Genomic DNA, 19,049 nt, shown 5'->3' with positions numbered 1-19,049 from the left:
CGTGCTATATATTGGTTTGGCCCTATCTTTCAATGTCGAAGAATTAATTAAAAAATTATCAGATCCATCCGGATTGGGATCTTCACCAAAATTGAATCACTTCTTCCTTGTCACACACCCAACGTGTTCACCAAGTTTCGGCCGAGTCCGTCCACAGCCTTTTGAGATATCGTGCTACATATCGTTTTTGGACCGAACTATCAATGGTGAAGAATCACTTTTAAAAATTGTAGTCGACGGATCTGGATCCAGATCTTCACCAATATCTCATCAGTTCATCCTTGTCACACACCCAACCTGCCCACACAATTTCATCCGGATCCGTGCACAACTTTGTGAGATATCCTGCACACAAACAAACAGACAAAAAACAAACAAACAAACAAGCAGTCAGAGACTGGTACTTCCGAAATCGTCAACTTGACCTCTGACCTTGTCTAATAAAAGCTGTCTCAAGAGAAGGTAGCGACGCAAACCAGAAGTTTCTACGATGATTCTGTACCAAACCATCAAAAATCGAATGTTTGACCTCACTGTGAGCTTGACCTTTGACCGATTTTGACCAAAATCTAATCAGCACTAGCCATCACCCTCCTGAATCACGTGGTGTAATTTGACATTGGAAGCTTCTTCTGTTCTCGAGTTATCATGTTTTGCATGTTTGACCTCACTGTGACCTAGAAATTTGACCGATTTTGACCAAAATCTAATCAGCGCTAGCCATCACCCTCCTGAATCACGGAGTGCAATTTGACATTGGTCGCTTCTTCCATTCTCGAGTTATCGCACCTACAAACAAACAAACAAGCAGTCATAGACTGGTACTTACAAAATCGTCAACTTGACCTCTGACCTTGTCTAATAAAAGCTGTCTCTCGAGAAGGTAGCGAAGCAAACCAGAAGTTTCTACGATGATTCTGCACCAAACCATCAAAAATCGTAACGTCGACCGAAGCAAAAATCTCCATTTCTCCACGGAATTATTTTATATTATTTTATCAAAGTCACAAAGCTGTAATATTCGGCCATCAACCAACAATCTTTACATAATCCGATGGCTTAGCGAGTCAGGCATGCGACGATAACCTTTATTGGGATAAAAAATGACTTTTAAACACCATCTTTATCGAAAATACCGTCAGCGCACACACAGAAAACTTTTACGTGACTCAACGATGCGTCTGCTCGAGCGCACTGCATCACTTCACGACCCATGACGCGTCGAGTGAAATATTTTTTATACAATCTTAAAACGTCTCCAAACATCCGATTTTTACCAGAATTTCGACAACCGAGTTTTAAGCGTCCTAAGCGATCGCAAAAACCGAAGACAAAATTAAAATCGAAGTTAAAACGAACTCGTAACGTCGAGCGAAGCAAAAATACTCCATTTCTCCACATGAGTTTATGGAATTATGTTTGACCTCACTGTGACCTTGACCTTTGACCGATTTTGACCAAAATCTAATCAGCGCTAGCGATCACCCTCCTGAATCACGTCATGTAATTTGACATTGGTAGCTTCTTCCCTTCTCGAGTTATCGTGCCTACAAACAAACAAACAAGCAGTCATAGACTGGTACTTACGAAATCGTCAACTTGACCTCTGACCTTGTCTAATAAAAGCTGTCTCTCGAGAAGGTAGCGACGCAAACCAGAAGTTTTTCCGATGATTCTGTATCAAACCATCAAAAATCGAATGTTTGACCTCACTGTGACCTTGACCTTTGACCGATTTTGACCAAAATCTAATCAGCGCTAGCCATCACCCTCCTGAATCACGTCGTGTAATTTGACATTGGTAGCTTCTTCCGTTCTCGAGTTATCGTGCCTACAAACAAACAAACAAGCAGTCATAGACTGGTACTTACGAAATCGTCAACTTGACCTCTGACCTTGTCTAATAAAAGCTGTCTCTCGAGAAGGTAGCGACGCAAACCAGAAGTTTTTGATGATTCTGTACCAAACCATCAAAAATCGAATGTTTGACCTCACTGTGACCTTGACCTTTGACCGATTTTGACCAAAATCTAATCAGCGCTAGCCATCACCCTACTGAATCACGTGGTTTAACTTGACATTGGTAGCTTCTTCTGTTCTCGAGTATCGTGCCTACAAACAAACACACAAACAGAGGACGGAAGTCATCAATATACTTACGAAATCTTTAGATTTCGTAAGTAACAAACAAGATGACGTCATGCAGAGCACGATACTTGCAAAATCTATAAAACAAATTTGACCTCAAAAATATATAATCGGTGGGTGAATTCAGTGACCTGATATGCAACTCTTCTTCAAATGTCAAATGTCTTTGACCTCAAAAAAACAATAGGCTTCTTCCTTATGACACACTCTACTATGTGGTGAAGTTTCGTGAAGATCTGTTTAAAATTGTGACCTGTAGGCGACAGACAGATAGACAGACATTTAAATATATTCAATTTGGTGGACGAGTTGGGTATGTGACAAGAAGAAGCTGAATAGATTTTGGCTCAGGTGCGGATACAGATCCGGCCTATCAGTGGGATACAAAATGACAGACAGAATAACAAAATCAACAAACCAATATACTTGAAAAATCTTCGATTTTACAAGTAACAAATAGACAAAGAGGGGTGAAAACATCACCACCTTCACCTTCGGTGGCAGAGGTGATGATTGTGAAGGAACAGAAAAAGACCAAAGTTGCAAACAAAGAGATTATCCTCGAAGAAGACCACAAGCTGTTTGGTCACATGGTGTTAATTGTGAATAGCAGAAACTTACATACAAGAAAGGTCCTGGCCCATCCTCATGGGGTCAATACTCTGGTCGCTGGGTAGTTGTAAAATAATATGGAAAAAAAGAACTTTCAAGGCAGCCTGATCATGGCACCTTGAGAAGGATGCATCTTCAGCATTCAATTCCTCGGCCACCCCCACCCCCCCCAGCCTCATCGACAGAATGAGTTTGGTGTAGAAACCAATCTCATACCAAAGTTCCATTCATAATACTGGGTAGGGGGTGGGAGTAGGGGGAAGCCAATGGGAAGCTTCATGACCAAATAGTGTATGTCAGTCGTGGTTAAAAATGCTGCTTCCACAGTGAAGTTGTAGCTTTGTGTTTGAAATAGGACGACGCAGACATTCACATGCTGTTGAATACAAAACATGCTACATTGGAGTCCACCTCAATGGCAATTGCCTCTTATCTAATTATCTAGTTCCGTCAAATTGTCACCGACTTCTGCTGACGATGATCACGATCAGATTTCTTCAAGCATCCCTCTCCTGCACCGCTTCCTAAAATCTGGCAGAGAAGCTTGGTTGCAGCCATTACCCCATCCACCCAGCACGTACAAAGTCTGCCTCTTCCTCTTTTGCCTTCACTCATTCCCAGCATGATTGACTTCCCCAGACTTTCGTTTTCTGCACGCATAATGTGATCATCTCAGAGACGTTCTCGTTCTCTCGTTCTCTCGCTCTCTCGCTCTCTCTCGCTCGCTCTCGCTCTCTCTCTCGACTGAGATTGCCATTTGTAGATCAAGTGTGTGGGACCAAAAATCACGAGAGATTCATCCATGTGAGCAAGATGGCTGCAGCAGTTGGTTGGAATACCTTTGAAGCATGACCAGGATTACACTCATTCACTGAATGTGACACGGTAAGTGCATCTGGAGGCCGAGAAGGGCTCACGGCTCTAAATGCATGAGGACAAAGCACAGAGTGCCAAGAGACATTCACCCAGTTAGGGAAGGAATGGTCATTGTCCACAAACTTGTTCAATGTTCTTCAAGACTTCAAGTGCTGCTTGTGCTCAGCCAAGTCTACAATCAGTGAGGATAAATCAACTGCAGTATCAACTGTTCAGGGGCCAAATGAGGAGAGTGGGAGTCAGGTCAGCTACTCTCCCTGTGAAGATTGCCGATGCATGCAAACTTTGAGAGCAAACAACCAAGCCGCAGTGAGGCACCACAGTCTGGAAAACTCTGCCAGCAAACCAAATCCTGCAGATGATCATAGCTGGAGTGAAGAGGTTGCCAGTATGTTGCAAATGGAATGGAAAGCATGACCAATTGTAAGCTGCAACCAAGTAACGACATGAAAGATGATGACCTAGAAGAGCCAGAGCATGATGATCAATGCGATTAAGACTGCAGTGAGTTTGCAAAGAATCAATTGCAGAATTATTTAGACACAAGCAATGATAGAGGTGTTGCAGAACAAGAACAAGAACGAGTTACCTCCACCAACAAAGGTGGATGGTGGTTATGTTTTCAACCCTGTCTGTTTGTCTGTCTGTCTCTCTGTAAGCAGGATATGTCAAAAGTTTATGGAGGGATTCGTACGAAACTTGGTGGACAGGTTGGGTGTGTGACAAGGAAGAATTGATTCAATTTTGGTGAAGATCCGGACCTGATCATTTTTTTAAAGTGATTCTTCACCATTTTGAGATCGGGCCATAAACGATGTACAGCGAGTCCTCACGATTACGCCCGAGATATGTTCCAGAAAAGTTTGACTTAAAGATGAAACGATGGATAGTGAGGGATGGGTTCCCATCAAAATTAGTGTAATTAAGGGAGATGTATAGCAACACTTAGTTTACGTCTGATGCAACACCACTCAACAAGCCGAGCAATTTAAAAACTACATCGGAAACACACAAAACATAAGAAAAAATACAATAAATTAAACACATTTTAAAACTCAAACACCTTTTTATCTTATGTACCATAACTTTTAACAATTTTATCATGATAATTTAGCGGTCTTACACCTTGAAAATCTCTAACCGTCTGTCAAGCAGCTGTATCAATCCTTTACCCTCTAAATTATCCTTCCCACTAAGCCACATGCTTTGCCCCCAAGGACCCAGGCTCCATACTTTGTGCCAGCACACGCACTCGCGCCACGACGTCCTGCGGTGTGTACAAGGGACCTTGTGAAGAGCTCCCGTGGTCACCATGCCCACTTCGGCCGTGCCTGCAGCATGGGCCGCATCACCCGAACGACATGTCTTACGTGCCACGCGCCATGATATGCCGTCTGCACGGCCCTAGTCGGCATTCTTTAAAATAGTTTGAGTCCAACAATGCAGAGCATGAGACAGAGTCTGAGAGGGAGAGGATGCAGTGCATTGTGAGTGGAACACTGGAAGGCTGGAATGCAAAGCATTGTGGAGTGGGACACCTGGTAACTGGTTTTCTGTCCAATGGACGTTGGTGCGGGAAATTGTTGGATGCATCATGAAAATGTTCCCAAGTACCTTATGGACTTGTATGCAAAACAACGGATAGTGGGGAGACTTATAGCAGGGACCCTTCGTATAGCATGATATCTCAAAAAGTTATGAACGGATTTGGAGGAAACTCAGTGGACAAGTTGGGTGTCAGACAACGATGAATCGATTCGATTTTGCTGACGCTCGAGATCGGAGAATTTTTTTGAATGTACAGGTGATTCTTCACCATTGAGATATAGGGCCATAAACGATATACGTACAGCAAAACGTCTCAAAAATTTATTGACAGGCTATAAAAAAAAACTTGGTGGACGAGTTGGGTATGTGACAAGAAGAAGCTGAATAGATTTTGGCTCAGGTGCGGATACAGATCCGGCCTATCAGTGGGATACAAAATGTAATCTGTTCAGCCTCGGACAGATGAAGGTTTGCTCACTACCGAGTGCAACTTTTTTTTTTTTTACCATTTGAGCTTTTGTCATCAAATCTTCAACAAAGCTTTATAATGAGAACATGGAGAAGACAAATTAATAATTTGGAAAAAAGGTCAAAGGTTAGAATCACAAAAAGTCATCAATTTTCATCCAATTGACCTGAAATTTTAATTATCATTTGAGTTTTTGTAAGCCGTAACTTTTTGTGTTTTTTTTTAACCATTTGAGCTTTTGTTATCGAATTGTCAACAAAGCTCGATTATGATAATATGGAGAAGACAAATTAAGAATTTGGTAAAAAGGTCAAGAAGTCAAAGGTACTGTTTAGCATATGGAATCAGAAGAAGTCCGAGTACAAAGCAGACGAGCTTTGCATTTTCAGATGCTTTGTAGTTATAGACGAAGACATTCTTTAGGAACAAATTAATCCACTGCTTCCCCAGCATTTCACATATGTAAAACATGTCAAAACACTTCTTTGTTTACTCGATTTTCGTTGACATTTGACACTCTTTGGCTGCTATGTTTGATGATGTCAACCTACCAAGATTTAAAAAAAAGTAAGAGTGTTCCACCAATTAAAGGTGACAAACTTCAAAATATTTGGCCTGTGGGTACATTACAAGCATTTGTACATTTTCAGCACTTTCTGGCCACTATCTTCGATTGACCTACTTTCCAACACTGAGTTGCCAATCCAGCAAGTCCATCATGATTTTTTCTGTGTAATTGCATTTTGCCTTTCCAGATGGTTATTACCACCAAGTGCTCGAGCTCATGGACAAAAACAATAAAATTAAAAAAAAACCATGAAAACGCTGCTGAACCTCTTGGATGACAATGCAACCCCACCTGCTGGTTATGATTTACACTGCAAAAACAAAACAAACCCCAAAGGTGTGCGTGAAGTCCTTCACTTATAGTGCAAAATACAAACTCGTATACCTTCAATAACAGCACGGCTCAATTCCTGGACTCAGAAAATGTTAGTTGTATGATAGTATAAATATATACTTAATAACAAGCACCAATACATATTAGCCTACAATGTTACGGAGTACGATTACGCCATTCAAATCCGAATGAAAGAAAATATTTCAAAACCCCATACCACACAGCCATGTGCCACTGCACATGGAAATTGGAAAAGCCATTGAGAGGTGTGCCAAGCACACCACAAGTTGTTATGACTAGACTGACAAACAAGCAATTGGAAGAAAATTGATTGGTTAAATGACCAAGGAACAAAGAAACATGCTCAGATAGAAAGAAATTAAAATGATAACTGGAAGGGAGATGGAAATTAGCAATTTGGATATATCATAACTCTGTTAGAGTGTTGGTGCTGCCAAAACAGTTTATTGGCAAGGATTAGACACTTAATGGTTTGGCATTGTCTTCCCAGCAAGGGTGAAATAAATTAGCCGTATACTTGAAATATTTTGAGATATTTTGAGATATTGAAATTGAAATATTTTGAGCTGCAAAAAATGATGAAGTTTTTGATCCCAAACCATTTACCATCAAAATAAGTCCCCCCTCCCCTCTCCTCCAAAACCCTAACACTCCCCACCCCCCCCCCCCATCCCACCCTCACACTCCACCTCCCTTGAAGCCGTGCTCCAGTAATGATGCAAACAGCAGATGCTCTGCATGCTTAAGTAGGGATTCCAATGGCTTAGTGAATTTGAGGAGATATTTGATGGAAGAGAGATCATGTTCTAAATGGCTGCAGAGAAGCCAACACAAATAACAGACCTTACTTTTTGGATGTTTCATACTCAATGCAACAAATAAAAGAACTAGAAGGGAAATCGGAATATCGCATACCTTTGCCACATTTTTGAAATATCATTCTATATATCGTTTTGGGCCTATATCTCTCAATCGTGAAGAATCACTTTAAAGATAAACAAGTCTGAAGACAACAATGGTTCACGAGCAGTATTTGATGATGTAGATTGTTTCAGAAGTCAAGGATGAGACAATGTGATAATTTTTGACCAAGTTATAAAAATGATCAACATGATGTGGTACGAGTGACAGGTTATTAGCTGCAAAATGTCGAAAACCCGGTTTCGTTCAACAACTTTCAAAATTTGACCTTTGCATAACCTTTAAAGGTCACAAAACAATGTTGTGGACATTAAAATAAGGAAACAGGATACGTGCTATAGCTTATTGGAGTTAGTTCGGCGAAGAAGGTCGAAAACGCGGTTCGATTCCCACAACTTTGAAAATTTGACCTTTGTGAACTTTAAAGGTCAAAGGTCAAGGATTATGACCTTTGGTGCAAAACTTCCTCTGGAACATTTCAGGAACAATATAACGTCATATCGGCTATATGGCATTTCGCACTCCTCGGATTATCCATACTTTGATGAAATCAGCGTAAAAACAAACTTGAAGGGGGCGCCACGGGCAAGGTGTTCGAGATAGAGAAAAATGGTTTCGAGACTATAAGTGGGGAATGACCTCAAGATTATGCATAAAAAAATATTGTCATCCCAGCTCTCAAAGTTTAGGTGGTCGTATGATTTTTATGTCAAAATTCACAATTTTCTAAGTTCGTGACCTTGTGACCTTGACCTTGGGACGAAAATGAAAAATCGAGCTCCGTGGGGCTCTGCAGGTGCCATTGGGCTAACCAAATACCGAAACCCTTGTCAGATTCGACAAACCCCCTAGGAGAAGATGCAAATTGAAATCGGCTACCCCTTAAAAACACATGTTTTTTGTGCGTGGCTCCACCCATAATGGGCGCACCACGCCCATTCTCAGGAGAACACAACTAGATCATGATATAAACCGCCCACCAAAATTTTATCAAGATCGGATCAAAACCCATGGAGCTATGCTCGGGACAGACAGACAGACACACACCAATAACGAATATAGTGGTCACTTACTTTTTCGTGAACCAATAATTCTCGTATGCAGATCCAGATTCAGATCTTCACAAAAATATAATCAATTCGTCCTTGCCACACACCCAACGTGTCAACCAAGTTTCATCCGAATCCGTCCACAAGTTGTTGAGATATCGTGCTTTTTATCGGTTTAGCCCGATCTTTCAATGGTGAAGAATCACTAAAAAAATTATCAGATCTGGATCCGGATTCGGATCTTCACCAAAATCGAATCAATTCTTTCTTGTCCCAAACCCAACAAGTCCACCAAGTTTTGTGTGAATCCATCCACAACCTTTTGAGATATCGTGCCAGAAATATATATATATATATATATATATATATATATATATATATATATATATATATATATATATATATATATATATATCTATATATAGTTATCGTACTTTGTAAAAAACAAGACTGTAAAAGGGTGCAAAATAGTATATCGGACAATTGCCTGCATTGTATTTGGCTTCTAGGAGAACTGCAGACTCTCATCTGACTGACAAGTGTTTGTTCTTGAATTTGTGGTTATTCTACGTTGTTTCTCCTGCATATCCCCATTTCCAGTCTGATATGCAGTCTTCATTGGTAGAGCACGCAATAGCCTACCCCATTTGAAAGGTACTATGGACTCTAACACCCACAACTGAGTGATCAGAGATGGCACAAGTGGCTCAATAACCCCTCCAAAAGAACTGCATCATCTACAACTCCTGCCTGTGTTGAAAAATAACACAAATAATGAGATATCTGCGATCATAAAGCGATCGCTAAGGTTAAGCCTCCTCCGGCATACGTGATCTGATGATGGTCATATATTTTTTTTCGTACCACATGACCTTGACTTTCAACATTTCGGGATGGAGTGTAAATTAAGAAAATGTGTCCCCATCTACAATCTATCTCTAAAACTCAAAATCATGAAAATTGTAGGAAAGCTATACAGGTTGTGATCAAAAATGGTTTTTTGTGAATTAGGTCACAATAGGAAAAAATAGGTCAAGGATGCTAATCAGATATGAGGTGCACAATGTCGGTGCAGGTACACTATTATGATGCAAGAACATCTTGGAATAAAAACATTCTTTGAAATTCCGCATTGGCAAAATTAAGCGATGACAAAAATCACAATATATTTTTTTCAGGCCATCATTTGGCCTTGACCTTTAACTCAGAGGGATATGATGTACATCGAGTGTAAATGCTGCTTGCTCGAAGCTATCTAGAGGGCAAATTTGGTACGATCGGACAAATTAGTGGAGTTGCGGTTAAAAAAAAAAAAAACCCCGCTAAACTTTCTACAATTAGGTCATGACCTTAATATTAGGTCAAGGTCAAAAAAATGTCAACCCAGTGTACCTTCTTTTCCCATTATTGATACAAATGTTCATTCTAAAAGTCCCAGCTAGCTTCGAGATACAGCTCCGACATTGGCAGAAATAAATAAATAAATAAATAGATAATAAAACCTAAATGGTGGTTTAGTGTTGACCTAATGGTTAGGGTGGTGGGCTTGGAATCCTAGGATCCTGAGTTCAAATCCCACTCGGCTGTTGAATTAATACCAGGTGGGGTTGACTCTGCCTGGCACCCTTCCAAGGTCAGCAAAATGAGTGCCAGCATGCTGGTATCCTGTGTCGGAGTGGCGACGCGTCCTGGATTGTCCCCAATAGCCAAGGAGACTGCTTCGGCAGCACCAACGCTCTGCACAGAGTATGGTCCCAATGGATGGATGGACACCTAGTTGTCGAAGAAACCATGTTGACCATTCAAAATTGGGAGCACTAATTGAGCAAATAAACCCTACAACAGCTAGAAACCTCCTCCTATCCTATAGGGAAGGCTTAACTATCAGTTTGAGTTTATTCAGTTAGAAATCAAACTTGTTTGAGAGAATTCAAAAGTGAGTAACTGACCAGTCACAACATATTATTTTTATATATTCTCCATATTGTGTTGCTTGTATGACGATTCAACAGAATAAACAAAAAAAAAGAAAGAAAGATTTAGTTGTGTCACCAATAGAGAGCCAGTTCTCCATCAATATGCTTGGTGTTGGCTTAATGGTTATGGTGGCAGGCTTTGGATCCTTGGGTCTGGAGTTCAAATCCTGTTCAGCTGTTGAATTAATACCAGGTGGGGTTAACTCGGCCTGTCATCCTTCCGAGGTCGGCAAAATGAGTGCCAGCTTGCTGGTGTACTGCGTCGGAGTGGCGACCCATCCAGGATTGTGCCCAATAGCCAAGGAAACTGCTTAAGCAGCACCAATGCTCTGCACAGAGTATGGTCCCAATCTCCTCCTCCTCTACACCAGTTGCTATGGGAATGGATGGTATTTTATATTTTTTCCTCTTTGTATTAGTATGCAGGTTATTAGGATTAATCATCTGACAGGAAGTAATTAGGTTTCAAATATTTATGACTACAATAACAGCAGTTTGTCCAATTATACATTTGTAGAAGTAGCCAATTGTTGATACATCTGTAATATCTTGAAAAATGGGAAGAGTTCAAAATATTTTTTCCTGTGAGTATTGATATGAGGCTGCCACAAAAGTAACGAATCCCTCCTTTATGTTCCCTAACATTTTAAAATAATTTTCAAAAAAAAAATATTTACAGATGCGTCTAGCTTAAAAGATGGAGATCTTTTGATAAGACATGTCATAGGACAGGAGGAAAAATAATTAATCATTGCACAACCTTAAATTAGATGAGCCTTGGAAAAATATGCTTGGATTGTTCCTTCTTTCGAGTGCAGCCTGATGGCTGCTGGTTGCATTGCACATTAGTTGGGGACGCGGCGAGGCCACTGATGCAATGTCCCTATTACCAGTACACTGGAACTCATTTTGCCGACCTCGGAAGGATGAGCGGCTGAGTCAACTCCACCTCGTATCAATTCAGCAGCCAATGTGGCCACCCTGGCCAATCCCAAGTCAGCCACCCTAACCGCTAAGACAACAGCAGCTTTCGCTTGGAATGTTGCAACTACCATTTGCATGTTAAATCTGCCACATGTTGCCTTCGCCATTCAATGCACATCCTGTAATGTGGAGATAGCAAAGAATACATTCCTCTATAACTTCCTTCCCATGCACCACTCAATCCGTGTGGAAAACTGTGCTGCCCTTGATATCGCATTTCCGTGCAATTGATCAATTCCAGTTTGGGCTGTAAAAATAGGACCGCACGTCATGAAGCTCACTTGGATCAGGAGCAACAGTCACTCAAACACCCCCAGACTCCAATTATTTTTCATGCCGTGAACAAACTTTGTCACATCACGGGTGATGAAGGTTGTGGTTGGGCTTCATTGAAATTGTGTGCGTGTGCGTGTGTGTGTGGTTTCAGAGAAGAAAGCAAATACCTATTTTGGGGGGTCAAAAACCCCCATCCGAGCACAGATTTTGATGCAGTCAATAAACCTCCGTTAGGCATCAGATATGAAGCTTGTGGCCAAGTTTCATCAAAATTGTGTGTTTGGTTCAAGTCATAATGACTGAAGTGTTTGCAGACCGACTGACTGACCTACAGACGCTGCTCGATTGCATTAGCTCACCAGAGTAAAGTCCAAGTGAGCTAAAAACGAGCTCACCCTAATTTTATCCTCACTCTTTCCCAAGCCAAAGTGTGCGGACACTCGTTCAAGGATGAAGGCCAGCTATTGAGGTGCCGCCGATTTCCTCACGTCTTTAACCTCGGTTGGGGAGGCACGGTTTACATCCAACGTGGGTTGAATGGTTCGTGGAAATGAGGTACTTGCTGCAACTGTAATGTTTAAGTGTTAAATATCAATGGCAGACGATGATGTAGTATAACCAGAAACAAATGGCTGGCAGAATAGATCAAATCAAGAGGTTTGCACACTTGGCTTTAAGCCGAATTGACTGGGTTTCCATGTGAACCGAGTCATAAACCGCCACCCTGGTGATTTGCATGAAGGGTGATGGATGCATCGATGCGTTAACCGTCCATCTGCCGTCACTGGTCGTTGGGGGACATTAAAGATCCCACAGTCTTTTGCAAAGAGGAGACAAGTTTATTGAGAGCACTGAGAATAAATTCAGAATTCCTGTTCTATTCTGCAGCAGCATAAACGGCACAGGTGCAATGATGCAGCAGCAGTAGCAGCAAGAGAAGCAGCAGCAGCAGCAAGAGGAGCAGCAGCAGCAGCAAGAGGAGCAGCAGCAGCAGCAAGAGGAGGAGCAGCAGCAGCAGCAAGAGGAGGAGCAGCAGCAGCAGCAAGAGGAGCAGCAGCAGCAGCAAGAGAAGCAGCAGCAGCAAGAGGAGCAGCAGCAGCAAGAGGAGCAGCAGCAGCAAGAGGAGCAGCAGCAGCAAGAGGAGCAGCAGCAGCAGCAAGAGGAGCAGCAGCAGCAGCAAGAGGAGCAGCAGCAGCAGCAAGAGGAGCAGCAGCAGCAGCAAGAGGAGCAGCAGCAGCAGCAAGAGGAGCAGCAGCAAGAGGAGGAGCAGCAGCAGCAAGAGAAGCAGCAGCAAGAGGAGCAGCAGCAGCAGCAAGAGAAGCAGCAGCAGCAAGAGGAGCAGCAGCAGCAAGAGGAGCAGCAGCAGCAAGAGGAGCAGCAGCAGCAGCCACATTCCGTACACAAATGAACAACCCAAAAGAAACACGTGACGTCCTATGAAAGCCCACCAGGAGGATGGAGTAGAAGCCCGGTTGGGTCTCCCACTGCCGTAGTTGCTCCTCTGCCGGCTTCAAGTCCGCACAATCCTGACTCGTGGCCCTTCGCAGAACCTCGGTGACCACGGATCGCGTCTGACTTGGATCCATGGCTCACCGCTCACCGCTCACCGCTCACCGCTCGTCCTGCACAAGAGAAATCACCGAAAGGCTTCGAGATCAAACCCAAGCGCAGTTGTACATGAATCACATTTACATTGCGATCCCGGAAGGGAACCTTCGGGCAGGTGTTTTTAAAAATCAGACTCCTTATTGCCAAGGCAACGGTTCGGCGAATGGTCAGGGAAAGTCCACCGATGGGACTGGATCACTGAAGGAGAGTGCGTCACAAATTAAGACTATTTTAACGTCTTCAACAACAACACAGCACATCGAGTTGATCAATTTGTTTTTTTTTTTAATTTGTTTGACATTAAAATTCAGTTTCCGATCCGCTTCACGAACCTACTGTCTGGGTGATTTCGTCACACCCGAATAGAAACGAATTTTCAATAATAATAATAATCACTTGCTTTTCCTGACTGTCTTACAGTATCGCGCATCCGGCGTATTACGTCATTTCCGCTTAGTCCAACCAATCGCAAATTGCCGTCACGTCGTAACTAACAGTAGGAGCGAATTACCTGATGCCGATTCGCCTCGCATGCGATCATTATTTAATTTAAGCACCGTTCTGTTGCTTTACTTATAATTGTTGTCGCCGTTGTTTGTGTCATCTCGTGACGAAAGCGGTAAGCGTGTTTAAACGTTTACATAAAAAATTAATTATTTTCTCCTCGATCGAGATTTCCCCTCTCATCATGTTCTTGTTCCCGAAGATATCTCGGATGATGCTTTGATTGTGTTTTTCCTTGTTTTTCCCCCTCATCGCCACAATTGTTGGCGGATACGTCCTCGAAACCGAGGGGTGCCGGTTCGATGACGTAGACGTGTACAGTGCGTGGTTCAGTCATTTCATTCAGGGGTCTTCGTTGTTTTGTTTTATTTTATTACTTTGACTCAGGGTTGTTCCCTGCCGTCCGGTACCTTGTCATTGTGAGGCCAGATCTCATGGATGCCAGAAGTATTCCCGGTGTTCTATCAGACCGACCGGGTGTCAGGAGACATTTGGTAACAACCGCAGTTCGAATGGTCTAGCGTCCGTGTAACACGGTCCGGAGAGCTGGTCATGGAACCTGGAACACAGTATTCACACAATGTGATCTCCAGCAGTAAGCTGGGGCCTATCGGTCCGTCGCACAGCAGGTAAGCCTCAACCCTCGTCTGCGACGATCCTACTAACCACTTATCTCTATAACCTGCCAAAAAGTGTCGATCAACCAGTGGTTCATGACACGTGAAAAACGCACAATATGTGGTACTCCGTGATGCGGCACCCCTTCTTCCCCACATTGCAACCCCCATTAATACTGCAGCTGCGCGCGTTCCTCGTACAACACAGGTCGTAAAATGGTTCTGTGGTTCATTTCGCATCAGCTTAAATGACGTGTCAAAAATGTACATGTGGTACTCCGTGATGCCCCCCCCTCCCCAACATTGCAACCCCATTAATGCCGTTTTAAATCGATTCCCTGTTTGCCGGTATCTGTAAAAGTTTTAGTGATCAAGTTCCCTTCGATTGTTCGCGTGTTGCTGATGCTGATGCCACCCTGCTTATCGATAAATAAATAATAAACTTGATAAACTCTGCTACTCTCTGAACGATCAGTTCTGACTGCGCCTCACACCGCGCACCGTGTTTCCATCTCTGCAGACTCACCCGGTACTCGATCCTGCTCGCCACCGCCAAGGTGCTCACTTGTGTGGGGATATTCCAGAGCTATGACGTCCTTAAACTCCTGCACATCATTCATTTCGTCTTCTACTTCAAGTTTGGGTGAGCCGCATGCAAAGTCTCAATACGGGACTTTTGAAATGACCTGTGGATGCCGACCGAGTCCTTTTGCGCACGCGCTGTGTTTGTGTTTCCGCTGATTGACCGACACTCCGCCAGGCAGTTTTAATCTGCCGTTGCGAGCACAAATTCTGTGACTCAAATAGTTTTCAGCATTTAGATGAAACGTTGGCAATTTCAAAATGGTTAAACCATTATTGTTCTGTTCCTGAATGCAAATCAGACTCACGGACAATATAGGAATAGGAGAAATATCCTAGGATGAGAGGTGTCGGGTTCGTACCATTTTCTATTACAAGCTACTGTCGGCTGCAGATATAACACACGCATAGTGAAAAGATCCTGGAATCTGAAGAGCGCCAAAATTGCACCGGTAATCATTGGAACAATTGGAATGATGAAGAAGAATCCAACAGAGAACTTAAAAACCAGCCCTGGGAATATTAATACAAACGAACCGCAGTTGAAAGCTGTCCGTGTAATGTCCGGAGGGCAGCGGGACCTGGATAGTCGTGAGGATTGTCGAACACTGTTTATTGCCCGTCTGGATGCACACTACTACAGACTACACAACGCCTCGGGCGGCGCGAACACCTTTTTCCCTTGTCGGCACGTGACCTCCAAAACCAATCCTCCACGCCTCCACAGCGTTCCCCGCATTGTGCTCTGCCCCCGCAGGCCAATACACCACACTCCTCCCACCTAAAACTATGATTATAAAATGACCATCATAATAATAAGCATATTCGGCACAGAATACTATGACATAAAAGCAAAGAGGTACAAAAACGATAATAATCAAAAAGCATAGGCACCACCACACAGAAAACAACCAGAGCCAAAAATGGCATTAATCAGGCGGCCGTGCACCAAAACCCAGACGAGCTGGTACAAAAGGAACCGTGCTTCATCTGCTACCCGCAACCCTAATGCCGTTGGTGTCATCCGGCCCATAACTCAGCCCTCTACCCCATCACACCATATAACGTGCTGACGTGAGCGAGTTGAATTTCAAAGCGACGGACAGGTGCCCGGAAACTGAGTTGCACGACGAACCCACAAAACCCTGACCGCGTTAAAGATATCAAGAAGCAAGTTGGGAAGCACAGCATCACTATGCAGCAGAAGCGCCCCCAGGCGGCTCATGCTTACACGCCCTCCGGCGAGGTTGCGATGACCTCCCGAGCGAACCTCCCCCGGCACCATCAAATGCCCCCGGCCGACAAGGCGGCACATCTCCCCCAGACAGACCCGAATCAGATAAACATTCCGAGCCTGTAGGCCCCGTGGCGCCAGCGCAGCCGACCTTGGTGAGAACAGAGGTTTGTGCTGCCCGGCGCCAAGCCCGTCTGACCTTGGCGAAACCAGGGGTCGGGGTAACGCTGAACAGCGAACCAGCCCCGGCTCTGAGCCGATCTCTGAGCCGCACACCAAAACCGCGCATCCAACCCAACCCAGAAAACCATGCACGTCCACACGGACGGTCAGCGCAGCCTGGAGACATATCAGTGTCATACAACAACAAAAACATTGTCTGCTCCAATGCAACCTTCCCCTCACGTACAGCGCGTCCTCCCAGCATAACCCCCACACATGACAGGGTAGCGAACCGTGGGCTGCCCTCGCAGCTGGAGATCGGCCAGACCTCTTTATTCGCCACGATCGCCCCCAGCCCTTCACATCACATCGATAATATCGGGCATCCCATCGATTGATCCCAGCCAAACATATTATGCTCACACGCGAACTGTCGGCATTTATCTTAATAAGGTTAAATTGCATCACTCGTGCAACGAAAAACAAATACGCAACAATCAGCAACCCATGAATCACATCGCGTGTCCGTCTCTTGGTTGTCGTCGCGACGTTGCGATGACCTGCTTGTCGTCTATGGTCGCGGTCCGTGAACTTCTTGCACGCGACTGGCTCTCTCCAATCCCCCGCTGAAATCGCCTGAACGACACGGGTGTGCACTGCACCATGAGCGTAGCGAGAGCCCGTCGCCGCCGGCACGGCTCCCGTTGCTCCAGACCCGCATATCGTCGTCGCCGGAGGCAATGAACGGCAGCCCACGTTGCATCGTTGCGGCTCCTGCCGCCCGAACCTCGCCCTCGGGTCTCGAAGGAGGCACAGGTGCGCCTGGAGGTACGAACTGGAGGTCTAGCCTGAGGTGCGCCAACCAGTCCCGGCCCAAAAGGGTGGGCCCCTCCCCTCGTACCACAAACACCGAGAGTAGGGCGCTTTGACCCCGGTAGGCCACCGAGACGTCTGTCACCGCAAGTGGTGCAATCGCTTCGCCGGTGTACGTGCACAGCGACAAGGTTGTCTTGACCAGGTGAACACCGCGAAGACCACGAGCCGCCCGCTCGGCCATGACCGACACTGCAGCCCCGGTGTCAACTTGAAATACGATCGGCTCACCATTCACCTCGACCTCCACTGTTATTGGTCTTGTCACCTCCGGACCAATCGAAAACAGACTCAACATTTGTTGCATCTCCTGCTCCGGGCCGCCGTGATCGCTATGCCCTGGCTGCAGGCCGCTCCCCAGGTCGCTGGGGTCGTCCCGCACCTTGCCATCCAAGACCTTAACGGCGGCCCCGCCATTCGACACACACGCTTCAGATGTCCCACCTTGTGACAATGCAAACACACGGTGTTCTTATACGGGCACACTCGCCGCAGGTGCGGACCACCACACCCCCAGCACCCCTGGGTGACCATCTCGCTCCCTGCGCGGCCACGCTGCGGCACGCGCCCACGGCTTGCACCGACAGACGTGCGCGTGACCTGGGGCACCTGGGTCATCGCGTGGACCCCGGGGTTACCCGCCATGCCCCAGCCGGAACTACCCATCACGTCCTGGCCCGCGATGGCGCGGACATCTGTGAGTGTCTGCTCGACAGCTGAAGCAGTCCCGATGGCTGAGTCGATTGTAATGTCGACACTTCGCATCCTCAGAATGGCCGACACCATCTTCGCATCTTGCAGCCCAGAAATAAAGCGATCTCTGAGTCGAGCTGGACGCTCCTCCGCCGTAAACTTGCAAGCCACGGCCGAATGCTTCACCCGTGCCACGAAATCTGCAACGCGCTCCTCCGCACCCTTCGCGAGGTGATCAAACTGGTATGGAGCGAGCTGTAATGACTTCTCCGGTGCCATGTGTGCTTTCATCTTCTCCACCACGTCTTGAAACGACAGCCCATCATCACTGGGCTTATCCGGCGCTACGAAATCACTCAGTAGCCGAGAATGTTCCGTTGATAGCGAGGCGAGCAAGATCGATTTGTGTTTGCTTTCATCGTCTACATCATTCGCATGGAAATAGCAGCCCAATTGTTCAGAAAACAATTCGAAGTCGTCTCCGACGAAGACGGGCACGTGTCCGTGCGCCGTGCCCCGACCTTCCGCCATCCTCGAGCCGTCCGTGACGGCGAGACGCCTGGCCCCGAAGACTGTGCGTGCGGCGCGCGAAACTCGCGATGCGCTTCTCTGGGACCCTCGCCCGGTGTTGAACTCGAACCGCGCCAGTTGCGCTGAGTCTCTCGCTCCAGCGATCCAATCGCCCCGGCCAAAGACTCCAAGTCAATACCGACGTAACCCAGGCACTTTGCACACGCCGATCCGAAACAGACTCGTCGCCACTGTAATGTCCGGAGGGCAGCGGGACCCGGATAGTCGTGAAGATTGTCGAACACTGTTTATTGCCCGTCCGGATGCACACTACTACAGACTACACAACGCCTCAGCGGCGCGAACACCTTTATCCCTTGCAGGCACGTGACCTCCAAAACCACTCCTCCACAACGCTCCCCGCATTGTGCCCTGCCCCCGCAGGCCAATACACCACAGTCCGGGGCTCAGTGACGATCCTGAAA

At 45.4% G+C, this 19,049-nt stretch overlaps 2 protein-coding genes across 5 annotated transcripts in view; one reads left to right on the top strand and one right to left on the bottom strand.

The window, feature by feature from the left end:
• IPO11 (importin 11) overlaps nucleotides 1-13,846 on the bottom strand; it is a 204,635-nt gene extending 190,789 nt beyond the window's left edge. For 2 of the 4 annotated variants that reach the window (XM_085847233.1, XM_085847237.1), the window contains exons 1-2: nucleotides 13,722-13,846; nucleotides 13,230-13,403 (exon numbers count right to left, since the gene is read on the bottom strand). In XM_085847233.1, the coding sequence (XP_085703359.1) occupies nucleotides 13,230-13,367 (138 nt within the window). In that variant the 5' untranslated portion in view covers nucleotides 13,368-13,403; nucleotides 13,722-13,846. Of the gene's footprint in view, nucleotides 1-13,229; nucleotides 13,667-13,721 lie in introns of those variants that run through there. The other 2 variants (XM_085847235.1, XM_085847234.1) reach the window with 2 other exon arrangements.
• Nucleotides 13,847-13,872: 26 nt separating this feature from the next.
• SLC30A5 (solute carrier family 30 member 5) overlaps nucleotides 13,873-19,049 on the top strand; it is a 46,144-nt gene continuing 40,967 nt past the window's right edge. The window contains exons 1-3 of the mRNA XM_085847238.1: nucleotides 13,873-14,008; nucleotides 14,323-14,522; nucleotides 15,031-15,153. Coding sequence (XP_085703364.1) covers nucleotides 14,446-14,522; nucleotides 15,031-15,153 — 200 coding nt within the window. The 5' untranslated portion in view covers nucleotides 13,873-14,008; nucleotides 14,323-14,445. The remainder of the gene's footprint in view (nucleotides 14,009-14,322; nucleotides 14,523-15,030; nucleotides 15,154-19,049) is intronic.

This window comes from Eptatretus burgeri, chromosome 11 (genome assembly GCF_056783735.1).
Source record: "Eptatretus burgeri isolate ZD-2024b chromosome 11, Ebu_testis_v1, whole genome shotgun sequence".
In the NCBI taxonomy this organism is placed as follows: domain Eukaryota; kingdom Metazoa; phylum Chordata; class Myxini; order Myxiniformes; family Myxinidae; genus Eptatretus; species Eptatretus burgeri.
The sequence above is the reverse complement of the archived record's forward strand: the minus strand, read 5'-3'. Positions and strand labels throughout refer to the sequence as shown.